The following is a 13,381-nucleotide window of genomic DNA, read 5'->3' as shown; positions in this document are numbered from 1 at the left end:
AGTTGGACAATGCTATTTTTGAGGGCTCTAATAACCAATATTTCTATATTAGTAAGTGAAAATCAACTGGAAGAATTTTTTTGAATAAGATGCAGACTAAGTCCATGCAGATATTCTGAAGCTGCCTTAAACAAATGCTTTAATTGAGTTCATGATGGTGTTATACTCAATAAATATTTGGAGGAGGTGCTGACTTGCCCTCCAAAAACCTGGTATAATCTGATATAATTTCTTATTAATTAAGGCCAAGCATATAACTTTTTTTTTTTTTTCGGGATGGAGTCTCACTCTGTCACCCAGGCTGGAGTGCAGTGGCGTGATCTCAGCTCACTGCAAGCTCCGCCTCCCAGGTTCACGCCGTTCTCCTGCCTCAGCTTCCCAAGTAGCTGGGACTATAGGCGCCCACCACCACGCCCAGCTAATTTTTTTGTATTTTTAGTAGAGACGGGGTTTCACTGTGTTAGCCAGGATGGTCTCGATCTCCTGACCACGTGATCTGCCTGCCTCGGCCTTCCAAAGTGCTGGGATTACAGGCATGCGCCACCGCGCCTAGCCCAAGCATAAAACTATTATACCCACCATTATAAAGACAAATTTCAAAAATGCTGAAACTCTAAAATGATGTTTTGGGACATAGCAGTTTGTGGGAGTGAAAGGGAAGGAATGGAGGGAAGATGAGAAAAAATATACAAAAAGAATACATAATAACTGATCAGACTTTGGGATCTTCTTCTGACCAGAGCAGATGAAAGCTAAGAAGTCACTTTTCTATTTCAAGGGCAATGTTTCAAATGAAATGTTCGTTTCACCATGTTCTTGTGTCTTTAAACAGGGGAGGGATGCTGTGCACACTGTGGAAGGCTATCATTGACTTTCGAAACAAACAGACTTGACTGTTGCTCAATCTAATCTTCGATGGAAATTCTAAAAATTAATACAGAGCTGATCTTCTTGGGGGTGGGAAAATCGAAGGGAGAGGAGAAAGGCGCTGCACTTTAAATCCGGTATTTGTTTACTCATGTTAAAGAAAAAAACAGACAAAACACACTGAAATTTCCTAACTACATCTATTTCTATAATTTTTAAGGACTCTTCATAAGGACTCTTAAAATAATCCTGAACATTAGAACCCTAATGTTCAGGAAGATTTTAATCTAAGCATTTTTATGGAAATATTTTTAATGCAGCAGCTATTGCACTTCAGCCAAATGTTTATTTCACACAAAACGGATGGAACATTTCATGTGATCGTGCACCACTGGAACAAAACCAAAATGTGACCATAACTGTTTAGGCTTCTGTGTGTTTGTAATATGCTCTAATAATCTGAGTAGAAATGCGTAATTTCAATTACTGTATAAAGTTTATGTTTTTTTAAGTGTGCAGAATCTAAGAGCAATGGTTTTTACTTCTCTGTGTTAATTGTAATATTGACTCTATTTTGTAACTTAAGTTTCTGACCTGTCCTACATTTGTTTGAGTCATTTATGTACTACTGAACTGTACCAGTTGCACATGCTTGAACTGTAGTAATGTTAGCTTGTTCTAAAGCTATCCATTGTGTCATATTTACTCTAAAAATTAAAGAGACTCTCAACATACTGTTTTGATAAATTCTAAAGAATTTTTATTTTGTGTTGACAAACTAGATAATCTGCTGTGTTAAATTTCCAGTCATTTCTCCAGCTGTAACATTAAGTAAAATCTGTCTTCTATTCAAGCAGTCAGACAACTGACATCCAGGTTGTTCCTCAGAGGAACAGAGGTTTAAGAAAGAGGGTAAGCCTGGGCAACAAAGTGAGACCCCACCTCTACAAAAACTCAAAAATTCAGCTAGGCATGGTGGTGTACACCTGTGGTCCTAGCTACATGGGAGGCTGAGGCAAGAGGATCGCTTGAGCCCGGGAGGTCGAGATTACGGTGAGCCATGATTGTGCCATTGCACTCCAGCTTGGGCAACAGAGTAAGACCCTGTCTCACCAAAAAAAAAGAAAAAAAAAAAAAGAGGATGAAGAAAAAAAAGAATAAAGGAAAGTCAGTATATTTTTCTCAAGGCCCCAAGTTATCTTGGATAACTATGGTATATCTTAAGGGGTTTGCAAAGACCATCTTAATGGAGAATACTGCTTGCTTTTTTTTTTTTTTGGACAGAGTCTTGCTCTGTTGCTCAGGCTGGAGTGCAGTGGCGTGATCTCAGCTTACTGCATTCTCCACCTCCCGGGTTCAAGTGATTCTCATACCTCAGCCTCCTGAGTAGCTGAGATTATAGGTGTGTACCACCACACCCAGCTAATTTATATTTGTAGTAGAGATGGGGTTTCGCCATGTTGGGCAGGCTGGTCTCGAACCCCTGCCCTCAAGTGATCCGTCCACCTTAGCCTCCTAAAGTGCTGGGATTACAGGGGTGAGCTACTATGCCTGGCCAAGAATACTGTATTTTTCTGTCTCCTTAATTTTCTTATATTTGGATAAACATTTTTATTTATTTTAAGCTGAATAGTATATTTTTATGAGCCTGCCCATATTGATCAAAGGAAGCCTGATGCTCCTAGATGGATAAATGAAATACATTTTCTTAAATACAGAGGAACCTGTTTATTAGGCAGGATAAAAATAACATAGAGCTGTTTACATATCATGATTTCACTCATAAACAACAGTCTTTGACAAAGCAGAAGACATCTTTATTTTGAAAACATTCTCACTAATGTTTTCTGATTGATTGATTGAGACAGGGTCTCACTCTGTTGCCTAGACTGGAATGCAGTGGTACAATCACAGCTCATTGCAGCCTTGTCCCCTTAGGCTCAAGCAATCCTGTCATGTCAGCCTACAGAGTAGCTGGGACTACAGAGGCACACCACCACAACCAGCTAATTTTTAAATTTTTAGTAGAGGTGGGATCTCACTGTGTTATCTAGGCTGGTCTTGAACTCCTGGCCTCAAGTGATCCTCCTGCCTTGGCCTTCCAAAGTGCTGGGCTTAAGGTGTGAACCACTGCTTCTGGCCTCTTTTTTAACATCCTAATTTGGAGGACAGAGTTGCCTCTGGTATCCTGTGTGGATATTCTGAAACAAGTGAGGTATAAATTCAATGATATGCCATTTGGCTCATACTGAAACACAGAGTAAGTCGTTTATTAAGCCACAGTTCATCTTCTCAATTCTAATGGTGAAGTGCTTCTTTTGACTGTATATAGGATCCAGCTACCCACCATAAACCAAATCTTCAAGGATACAATCTTTCCTTGGTACCTTCCTCTTACCCTGTCTTTGTGAGCAGATGATCCTCTGTCCCTACAGGGTTCTAACACACTCCCAGGCCAACATCATTAGCCATTTGTGAGAATTTTGGGTCTCAGGCACAAAAGAAGACAGTTCCATTATGGAAGACTCCATTATGGAAAGGTTTGCATTTGAAACGCTTTTAGGATCAATCTAGGCCAGTGATTCTCAACTCAGCTTCGCATTAAAATGACTTGGATGCTTTTTCAAAAATATTGATGTCACCACCTAGGGACAACTGAGTTGTTGTTGTTATTTGTTTTTTCTTGAGACAGAGTCTCTGTCACCCAGGCTAGAATGCAGCGGCACTGTCATAGCTCACTGCATTCTTGACCTCCTGGGCTCAAGTAGTCCTCCCACCTCAGCATCCCAAGTAGCTGGGACTACAGGCATGCACCACCATGTCTGGCTAATTTTTAAATTTTTTGTAGAGACAAGGTCTTACTATGTTCAGCTCACTCTGGTCTCGAACTTTTAGGCTCAAGTGATCATCCTGCCTCAACCTCCCAAAGTGTTGGGATTACAGGCATGAGCCACTGTGTCCAGCCGGAAAACTGTTTTTACTGGTCTGGGGTTGGGCCCAGATACCCTTTTAAAAAATTAGTTTCACAGGTGTTTTAACATGATCAAGCTTCACCTCCTTATTTCAGGTAACAGCTAGAGAGGGAAATGGAGAGCCCCTTTCTATAGAGGGAATAGCAAGATGGTTAACGTTCATCATTTGTTTAGCGTAGCAGGAGGCTACACACCCAGGCCTGAAGCAAAACTGTAACTTGACTTGTGACCTGGAACAACTGAATTAGTTTCTCCAAGTCTCAGCTTCCTCATCTGTGAAATGGAGGAAATGATGTACCTTCCACATAGGTCTGCTATAAAGATGTAAATAAGAAAATGGAGGCTGGGCGCAGTGGCTTGTGCATGTAATCCCAGCACTTTGGGAGGCCGAGGTGGGTGAATCACTTGAGGCCAGGAGTTCAAGATCAGCCTGGCCTACACAGCAAAACCCTGTCTCTACTAAAATTACAAAAACTAGCCAGGCGTGGTGGCACACGCCTATAATCCCATCTACTCGGGAGGCTGAGGTACGAGAATTGCTTGAACCCAGGAGGTGAATGTTGCAGTGAGCCGAGATCACGCCATTGCAATCCAGCCTGGGTGACAGAGCAAGACTCTGTCTCAAAAAGGAAAAGACAATGCAGGAGAGGTGCTCAGCACAATGCTTAGCATACAGTAAACACTGAGATATGCTTGCTATTGCCATCACTTATCCTTCATTCAAAAGTATTTATTAAATACTGGGTACTACATATTGTGGTGCACCAACAAGATACAGTTCTTTCCCCTGAAGTTTCTTGTCAAGGAATCAAGACAAAGCAGAAACAACAGTGGTGCAGTCAGTGCTATAGTTACATTTACTGTCAGAAGGGGTCAAGGAAAGCTTTCCAGAGGAGGGAAGGTGCAGAGCTGAGCCTGGAAAGATGGTTTGAAACAGAACAGTTAATGCAGGGGGGGGGGGGTGGTGGCAGTGTTATAAAAGAAACAAAACAGGAATTTGCTGGGAGAAGTAGATCTAATGTTTCCTTTTAACTGCATTTTGATCTCTTTCTCCTGTCATTGGATACTTGGTTTCATTCATCCCTAGGCCACCACATAAAAAAGCTTGGCATTGAGGAATTATTAACCCATTTGAATGCCCACTGTGTGTGAGGCACGGTAGCAACACAAAAGATATATACCATGCCTACCAAGTTCAGAATGCAGGCAGTGCACATGATGTCATCAAGAACATCTGCAACTCGTGAGCAAATAAAATAACTGATAGTTCTAGACTTTATGGACACTCTGTAGAGAAGTAGAGGACAAAGACCCTACTACCAAAAATGTGCATCAGATTGAGAAGGCAAATTTGCAATAACTCATGCCTAGTCTATTTTAACAGCTGGACAAGTACCAAGCCCAGCAAGCCCTGGCCAGGTCCAAAGGACAGGCACGCTGGGAGCCAGGGCAGGAAGAACAGGCTTCATGGAGGAAGTAGACCTTAACCTGGGCCTCAGAGGGAAAGTATTATTAAATACATCAGGATGAAGGACATCACTTCGGGCAGAGCAGCTTCAAACACAAAGACTAGAAAGCAGGGATTTGGAAGGTGTTCTGGAGAATGAACAACTCCATGGGCTAGAAATATGAGTTACAGAGGTGAAAAGTGGAAATGGGTAGTAGAGAGCTCAGGGCCCAATTAGGGGGTGGTGATGGTGATGGTGAGGAGGTGAAGTTAATATTTACTTATATAGGAACGGGGAATCTATTAAAGGTTTTTGAGCAAGGGAGAGATATGTGTAAAGTGATTGTATATTGCAAGATTAATGTGGTTTGGAACATATTAAATTAACGGCAGGGTATCTTGATAGAATTGTGCAGGGACCATTCAGAATGTATTAGTGGAAGTCAGGAGTGAGGTTAAGGGTATATATTCTGGAGTTGGGAGTCACCGGGATCCGGGATGGAAGTAATAGTAAATGAGGGCTGTGAGAGACAGTAAAGATAAAAAGCCTGTGGTTTACAATTAGGGGATGGTAAAAATATTGGAGGATTAGAAGGGAGGAAGAATCTGAGTCAACAAAGACGAAAGGACTGCTACAGAGGAAGGAGAAAAACCAAGCCAATGGTAGACCAAGAGCAAAGTGATTAGAGGATCAAGTGCTGCAGAAACTCGTCTAGGGGAATGATGGATTTAAAAATAAGTAATTTGATTTGTATACATAAGCAAGAAAAACTATTAATATATAGCTTTTTTTGAAAAATAACGGCACCAAAATCCACATTTGTTTTTATTACCTTTGGTGAACAAAACATACGACAATAGATTCTGGAGGGTGGGACGTTAAAGGAAGACATTTTCAGAATCAAAGAGTCTTAGCTGTGTTTATTGGGGTAGAGCCCTTGGGTGCAGAAACATTTAGGGATTCGGGAGAAAAAAGGGATGATGTTTGAAGGAGGCAGGAGGGAAGTGGACGGTGTCAGGAGGTTCAGCTCCTCCCCTGGAATGGGGAACCCTGAAGATTTGAAATGGATGTGGGAGCTCCAGACAGATGGCTTCCATGTTCCAAGTAAAGTACAACTTGAAGTACAACGTGATGGTGTTTGACATTTAACAGATGTCATCTGTTCTCTGCAGAGTCACTCAGCAGCCTCCCCTGTTGCAGACACCTCCTTAGGTTTGGAACACACTGTCTATACAGGGCCTAAGTGCAGGATTTTGGTGTGTTCCTTATTTCATTTATTTTTGTTTAACTTGTGGCAGATAAATACAGGTTATCAAAAGAATGGGACAATGAGTAAGCACACACCAAACTAAACAAAACAAAACAAATAGAAACATCACAAGTCTTGACTTTTTTTTTTTTTTTTTTTGGTCAAAGAAAGAACTCATTGGTTGATTTAAGTCGGTGGTAAATCAGAAAGTTGAAAATAAATCACCCTCCTTCTCCAGGGTTCTTCCGGATAGTTCAACTCTCTAAATTCAGCTGAGAGTATTTCTGATGCTCAAAGAAAAGTGTCTTAAACTCTGATGTTTTAATGTAGTAAAAAAAAAACACAAAAAATCTTTGCTGAGGCCCAAGCTGAGGTCAAAAACTACCTCTAGCCATCTGGTGCTTTATTTTTATTGATTAGAAGTCTCTGATAAGACTGATTTGAATGTGATTTAGGAATATCACATTCTAAATGGTCAGTTTGCCTATTCCATTATAGAAATGACACTACGGGAAAATTCATCATCACAGACCACAGCAGAAGTGTTCTTTAGTTAAAGCTCTACCTAGTCATCCAGAAAGCCAGTAAGTAAACCAAATAAAAATAGTTCACTGGGCTCAGAGTGGCAAGTTTTGCATGCAAAGATCGTGAAAATTGTAACCCTAACAATAAATCCAATACTGTTCTCGACTCTCTTGTGTGTCCAGTGCTGCTGCAGTCCTTGGAAGGGTTTTAAACTGTTCAGAGCTTGCTGGTTATCTTCAGCCAAGCCAGAGTGTGGGAGTGCATTTTAGTGTAACCATGCGGAACTGGTCGCTCCTTGATTTTGTGCCGTATGTTTCCATTTGTGTAGGCTTTTCCCCCCCTCAGTATTTTGTTGCTTATCCTTTAGAGCGAAATTGGTTTTTCCTCGGCCAATAATCTGTTTCTTTAAAAAAAGAAAAATTCGTTACCTATTGCCTTTTTTTCTGGTCTTCCTGAGCAAGCCAGAAGTCAAAAGGTCGTTTACTAAACGGAAACCAAGAAAAAGAAAAGCCACATCAGCCGGCACAAGCCTCTCTAACTTGTGTGTCCTGAGGCTCATCAGATGCGAAGTCCTGGCGACAAGATAGGGTCGCCCGCAGTGGCTTCCTAAAGCGCAGATCCAGGCCGGCTCCCAGCGTGGAATCCGACCCATGTACTTCGCCTCTCCACGTGGCATCAGATGCTCTGCCGGCTGTCACCGTGAACTCCAGCCCTCGCGGAGCCGACACTGACCTGGCTGCTTCAGAGTTCGGAGGGAAATAGCGTCTCCGTACCCTCGCCCCACCTGGGCTGCTCCTCGGACCGCCGCTCGTCCCAGACTCCAGGAGGCGCCACCAGGCCTCGCTGACCCCGCTCCATATCTCCGGGAGCCCTCAGCTGGTCGGCCGCGGCGACCGGAAGCTCCGGACTGAGGTACTGGTTCCGCCCGCCGCTCTTCCAGCCGAGACTCGGCAGCGGCGGTCGGAGCGGCTGCCACGCCGCACCTGCCCGCGAGGGGGCGCGCCGGGCCCAGGCCGCAGCCGACTGCCGCGCTCTCTGCCCCCGCCCTCCGCCGTCCCCTGACTGCGCTCACCTGTCTGGGCCGCTGGCCTGGGAGGCGGGGGCCGGCGGGAGCCAAGCCGAGGAAAGGGCGGAGCGGCTCTCCGGGCGCGTCATCGGAGCACCATGGCGGAGCTAGGAGCTGGCGGCGACGGCGCAGTGCGAAGCGAAACAGGTGACCGCACAGCGGGGATAGTGGGGGTCCCGTCGGGCAGGGGACGGCGAGCGGGGCCGGCGGGCTGGCACCGAAATCACCCGGAGCCGGCAGCCCCCTCCCCGCCCGCGCGGCCGCGGCCCGGAACAACCGGCCCTGCGCGCCGCGCACCCTGCTCCGAGCGCGCCTTCCCCCGCCCTTCGCCGCCGCGCCTCGGCCAGCCCGGCTCGGCCCCGGCCGGGGTTGCGGCCGCCCTCGGGCGCTCCACCGCGACTTTCCCGCAACAGGTGGAGGCGAGCCGGGGGAGGAAACGGAGAGACCCCGGCCGCTGCCCTCCCCGCCGCGGGCTCGGGTCTAATTCAGTTGAATGGGAAATCGTATCCCCCAGACCAAACCAGTGGCCAGAGAGTCGTCGGCCAGGTGCGACTGGCAGGACGAGCAGTTTCTGGGCACCTCCTCCCGCCTTCCCTGGTCGCCCCGGGTGCCGGGGGCTCCTCGGCGGGGTCGGTGTGGGGCAGGACCGCGGGGTGAGCGGCCCGCCCCCCAATCTGGTGCCCGCAGTGGCGACGACCGTCGTCCGAGGAGACCGAGCTCGGGAGGGCGGGGGCCCAGTGCAGCACGGTGGGGGTTTGCGAGTGCGGGCTTGACGGGATCAGACTTTCGTTGACTTGTCGGAGTTCTCAGAGTTTTTTGTTTTTAGTCTGTGCAGGAGCCCAAAGGAGGATTGTTGGCTCTACAGCCCGGGATTTGGTGGTCAGGCCTCTGTGTTGAGGATACCCCTCCCCCACAACCTCCAGGGGCACACTTAGGGACAGGGGATCATGTCCCCAAGACCAGCGGCAAGGCTTCCCAACCCCGCCTATCTCTCCATAGTATGAAGCCGATTTTTCTTCCTCGTGATTTTTTTTTTCTCCAGAGGCTATCTTGCAAATCCGTCCCTCTCCACTGGTTCCCTCTTCTATTCTTGGCCAGTAAGCTGTTTCTATATCTTCCTACACTTGGGGATGGGGGCAGTGAGGCAGTTTCTTACTTTAAAAAGAAATTCAATTCTTAGACTCTCCAATTGCAAGCTGTTTTCCACTTCCATACGCTCACAATCGGAAGCATTTGTTTCCTAAATGTAAGAAGCACTGTCTCCCCACCATCAAGTATGCTTATTTTAACGTGAAAGGTCCAGAGAGCTCTGAAACAGTATTTGCAAATTATGTATCTGCTATTGCTAGGAAGAGGTTGGGTACGTAAAGTCTAATGATTTAATCCCTTCAGCCAAGATACCTGAGGTTAAGACTGACAAAGTATCTTGAACTTGTTTAAGTCATGCTCCTTCCTGTAGGGAGTTTGTCTTAATGTGTTTGCAAGATTGGTAGATCATTATTTTGTTTTGGGGTGGAGAAGAGATGCCTTTGTAATTGCTTTCGGGAATTTGATGAGCTAGACGCTGGGACGGGGCTCCCCCAAGTGAGGGCCCCGGGAGAGGAGCATCCTCATTTGTAAATATACGGCATGATTTTCGTGCCTAACCCTGACCCAGTAACTGCATGTGAAACAACATTGTTCTAGCGAGCTAAGTGTCAGTTTGTGCTCAAAAATAAACTTTCTAGAATCTGCACGTGAACAACTTGTTCAGACGTAAGTGAACTGACTACAAACTGTAGCACATTCAGTGCCTGAGCATGTTAAGGAATAGGCCGTGCTTCCAACAATTAATATGCAAATCAACCATGTGCCTGTCAGTGTAATATTTTCTTTTATTAAAAAGGGAGTTAAATTGGCTGTTATCTCCTTCATAGAAAACATTTCTTCCACACTTTTGCCTAAAAACTTCATTTTCCAAAGGACATTTTTTATATATGGTCTTGAATAATTATACTTTATAATTTCACTGAAAACTTAATTCTGGCCCCGCATCTCTTTCCTATTTTTCTACCCCAAGATTACTATTAATGTTTTTAGTGTTCAGAAGCATTTGTGTCAGCAGGTGCCAAAGAAAGAAGGAAGGTGTAAATGTATTTTTTTGAATCTAGGTGGTAGTTATTTTGAGAGAACAAGTGAGATTGTTTGAATTTCAACAACTTAAGTTATTCCATATATTTAAAACACATGACCTATATCTGAATATGAGACTTTAATTTAGCACTTCATTCTGGTGAACATATTTCACATTATACACATCCAAATACTGCAAGTCTCATTTTTTTAAACAATCAGAAGTTTGTATGGAATTGTTGGGGGGGTGGGGGGTGGTGGTGGTGGTGGGTGGCCGTGGACAGAGAAACTTGTATTACCATCAAGAGTTGAAAATTGCCACCTTAAATGGCAACATTTTTTGAGGGATTAATTTTATTTCTTTTTAGAACTCATTATTATGAGGTAGAGTCCACTCTTAAATAACTCTTAGTTTTTGGGTCTCTATACAAAGACTGGTCTAATTTTAGGGCACTTTAGATGAGAATATCAGGTTATTATAAAAATGATACCTGTAATGTGTTCAGAATTATATGTGTGAGTGTGTGTGTGTGTATATGTGTATCAAAGATGGATTGACAGTGGTGGTGTGTGGCCTATGAAATGAGACCGTTCTTAAGCATATTGAAAGCTATTATATAAACCCAACATTTAAAAACCCTATTTCTGTGGGTATATATTTATCTTCTCAAAGTTAGTCAAATCACATTCCTTGTGGCGAAAACATTTATTTTTCTTGAGGATGAAAAGTTCTTCCAATATAATATTTTTCTTGCCAACAGCCAAAGTTAAGAGCTGGGAAAAAAAAAAATTGCCTTGGAAACAAGTTTAAGACATCACCACTAGAGGATGTCAAGTCCTTTTTCAGCCTTTTTTGAGTAGTCGACCTACGATGGGTGATATTCACAAAACTGCCTCTACCCAAGCTTTGTATATTTAATTTTGTGTTTATGTTCAAGAGCTGTGGAAAGCGAGTGTACAGCACTAATTTCCTAGTCTGATAGCCTGTTTTAAAAACCTCCTGAACTAAAAGCAAATTTAAAGCTGCTTTTGATTAATTCATGAAGCTTTCATGCACGAAGGAATAAGTTAATGCCAATAACCTGTCAATTCTGTTGATATTTTGGGAAGTGGGTCATGACTTAGAATCTGGAATTGGGCTTTTTGTCCATTTTAGCAACCTGTGTGGTGAACATGGCCTCTTTCGTGACCGTCCTTTCATGAACTTTTCCAAATCAAAAAGTGATCTTGTAGGTGTCACTTAACTCTAAGGGTCCACATTGAATATCTGCAATTAAATAGGGGCTCAGACGTCAATTTGGTATTAAGCTTGTCCCCTTTGAAAGAGATGCTTCATTCACATAGCTAGATAGCTTTTCTCCCATCTAAAATGGCTGTTACCTTTATATCTTGCTAAGTAGGAGGAAACATTATTATTAGTCTAGGCAATTGTGCTCAGGAGCATGCATTTATGTGATATTGATAGGCTTGTGTGAAATATTTTTACACCGTTTATTTACACTGGCATTTTCTCTAAAAAAATTCCAACATCTTTGCCTCCCAATGCATGAGAAATAATCATTTGGAAGAGTTATTTTTAAAAACTCGGGCCTCGTATTGATGTAAGAATTGAAAATACTGAGGCTTAGAATGAGAAATGTGTACCTTCTGTATATTCAGCATTATGGTGGTTAGAAGGCTGTTGAACAAATGATCCTTGAATTTAGCAAGGAAGACAAAATTCACCAACAAACAGTTGCAGGTTATGAGGAGTTCAGTGAAGGAGGAATCACTTCCGGCTATGGTCAGCAGGAAGAACATACTGGATACAGCACTGAAGTTAAATTTTAAAAAGTGGTGGAACTGGAGATCATTATGTTAAGTGAAATAAGCCAGGCACAGAAAGACAAACATTGCATCTTCTCACTCATTTGTAGGATCTAAAAATCAAAACAATTGAACTCATGGACAGAGAGAGTAGAAGCATGGTTACCAGAGGCTGAGAAGAGTAGTGGGGGTAGGGGGTGGGAGGTGGCAGGGAGGTGGGGATGGTTAATGGTTTGAAAAAAAAAAGGCCAGAAGCAGTAGCTCACGCCCGTAATCTCACCACTTTGGGAGACTGAAGCAGGCGGATCACATGAGGCCAGGAGTTTGAGACTAGCTTGGGCAACATGGTAAAACCCCATCTCTACTAAAGATAAAAAAATTAGCCTGGTGTGGTGGCGCACGCTTATAGTTCCAGCTCTTTGGGAGGCTGAGGCAGAAGAATCACTTGAACCCGGGGGGTTGAGGTTGCAGTGAGCCGAGATTGCACCACTGCACTCCAGCCTGGGTGACAGAGCGAGACCATGTCTCAAAAAACAAAAAGTTAGAAAGAATAAGAATAGTAACAAATACTATTTGATAGCACAGCAGATTGATTATAGTCAATAACTTAATTGTACTTTTTAAAATAACTAAGAGTGTAATTGGATTGTTTGTAACACAAAGGATAAATGCTTGAGGGGATGGATACCCCATTCTCCATGATGTAATTATTTCACATTATGCCTGTATCAAAACATTTCATGTACCACATAAATATGTATACCTACTATTTACCCACAAAAGTAAAAAAAAAATTAAAAAATTTTGTTTTAATTTAAAAAATAAAAAAATAAACTTTTAAAAATGGGTAAGTGGGATATAAAATTGGATGGAGGAAAGGGAGAAAAAGATGCAGGTGTGAAAAAGAGCAAAGTTTTGGTCATATTGACACATGTGTAAAGCTCAAAGAAAGTCCTAGGTCAGTTAGGAATGATTGTTCATCGAAGTCAAATTGTGGAAGGGCTGAAGGCCAAACTGAGAGGCTAGTACATTTTTCTGGGGTAGGGTAGTGGGGGAAGTGTTGAGGATTCTTGAGAATAAAGGATATTGATTAAAGCAGGAATAATCAGGTAGTTCTGTGCCCATGAATCTTGAAATATTGATTGCAAGTTCTAACAAGAGCTCAGCTGTGCCTTTAGCTAATGAAAGCAAAGTTCCTCCCTCTGGGAAAGTCATTCTCTTCCATTGATTTTTTTTTTTTTTTCTTTTACTGCTTTGGGAAGGGTGCACCTGGAGGGATGAGAATGCACGAGGAACATCTGCCTAGCCAGATTAGCCAAATCTCTGGAGATCAATG

The 13,381-nt window shown here is 43.4% G+C and overlaps 2 protein-coding genes across 9 annotated transcripts in view; both read left to right on the top strand.

Annotated features, from left to right (window-relative positions):
* MAP3K5 (mitogen-activated protein kinase kinase kinase 5) overlaps window positions 1-1,602 on the top strand; it is a 266,344-nt gene extending 264,742 nt beyond the window's left edge. For all 6 annotated transcript variants that reach the window (XM_055114152.2, XM_034962926.3, XM_063605010.1 and 3 more), the window contains one exon: window positions 833-1,602. In XM_055114152.2, the coding sequence (XP_054970127.1) occupies window positions 833-893 (61 nt within the window). In that variant the 3' untranslated portion in view covers window positions 894-1,602. The remainder of the gene's footprint in view (window positions 1-832) is intronic.
* Window positions 1,603-4,676: 3,074 nt separating this feature from the next.
* The window catches only part of MAP7 (microtubule associated protein 7), a 210,833-nt gene continuing 202,128 nt past the window's right edge, over window positions 4,677-13,381 (top strand). For all 3 annotated transcript variants that reach the window (XM_055114154.2, XM_055114153.2, XM_034962921.3), the window contains exon 1: window positions 4,677-8,274. In XM_055114154.2, coding sequence (XP_054970129.1) covers window positions 8,226-8,274 — 49 coding nt within the window. In that variant the 5' untranslated portion in view covers window positions 4,677-8,225. The remainder of the gene's footprint in view (window positions 8,275-13,381) is intronic.

The sequence above is a fragment of the Pan paniscus genome, chromosome 5 (assembly GCF_029289425.2).
Source record: "Pan paniscus chromosome 5, NHGRI_mPanPan1-v2.0_pri, whole genome shotgun sequence".
NCBI classification, from domain to species: domain Eukaryota; kingdom Metazoa; phylum Chordata; class Mammalia; order Primates; family Hominidae; genus Pan; species Pan paniscus.
This window is presented reverse-complemented; position numbering and strand designations above follow the sequence as displayed.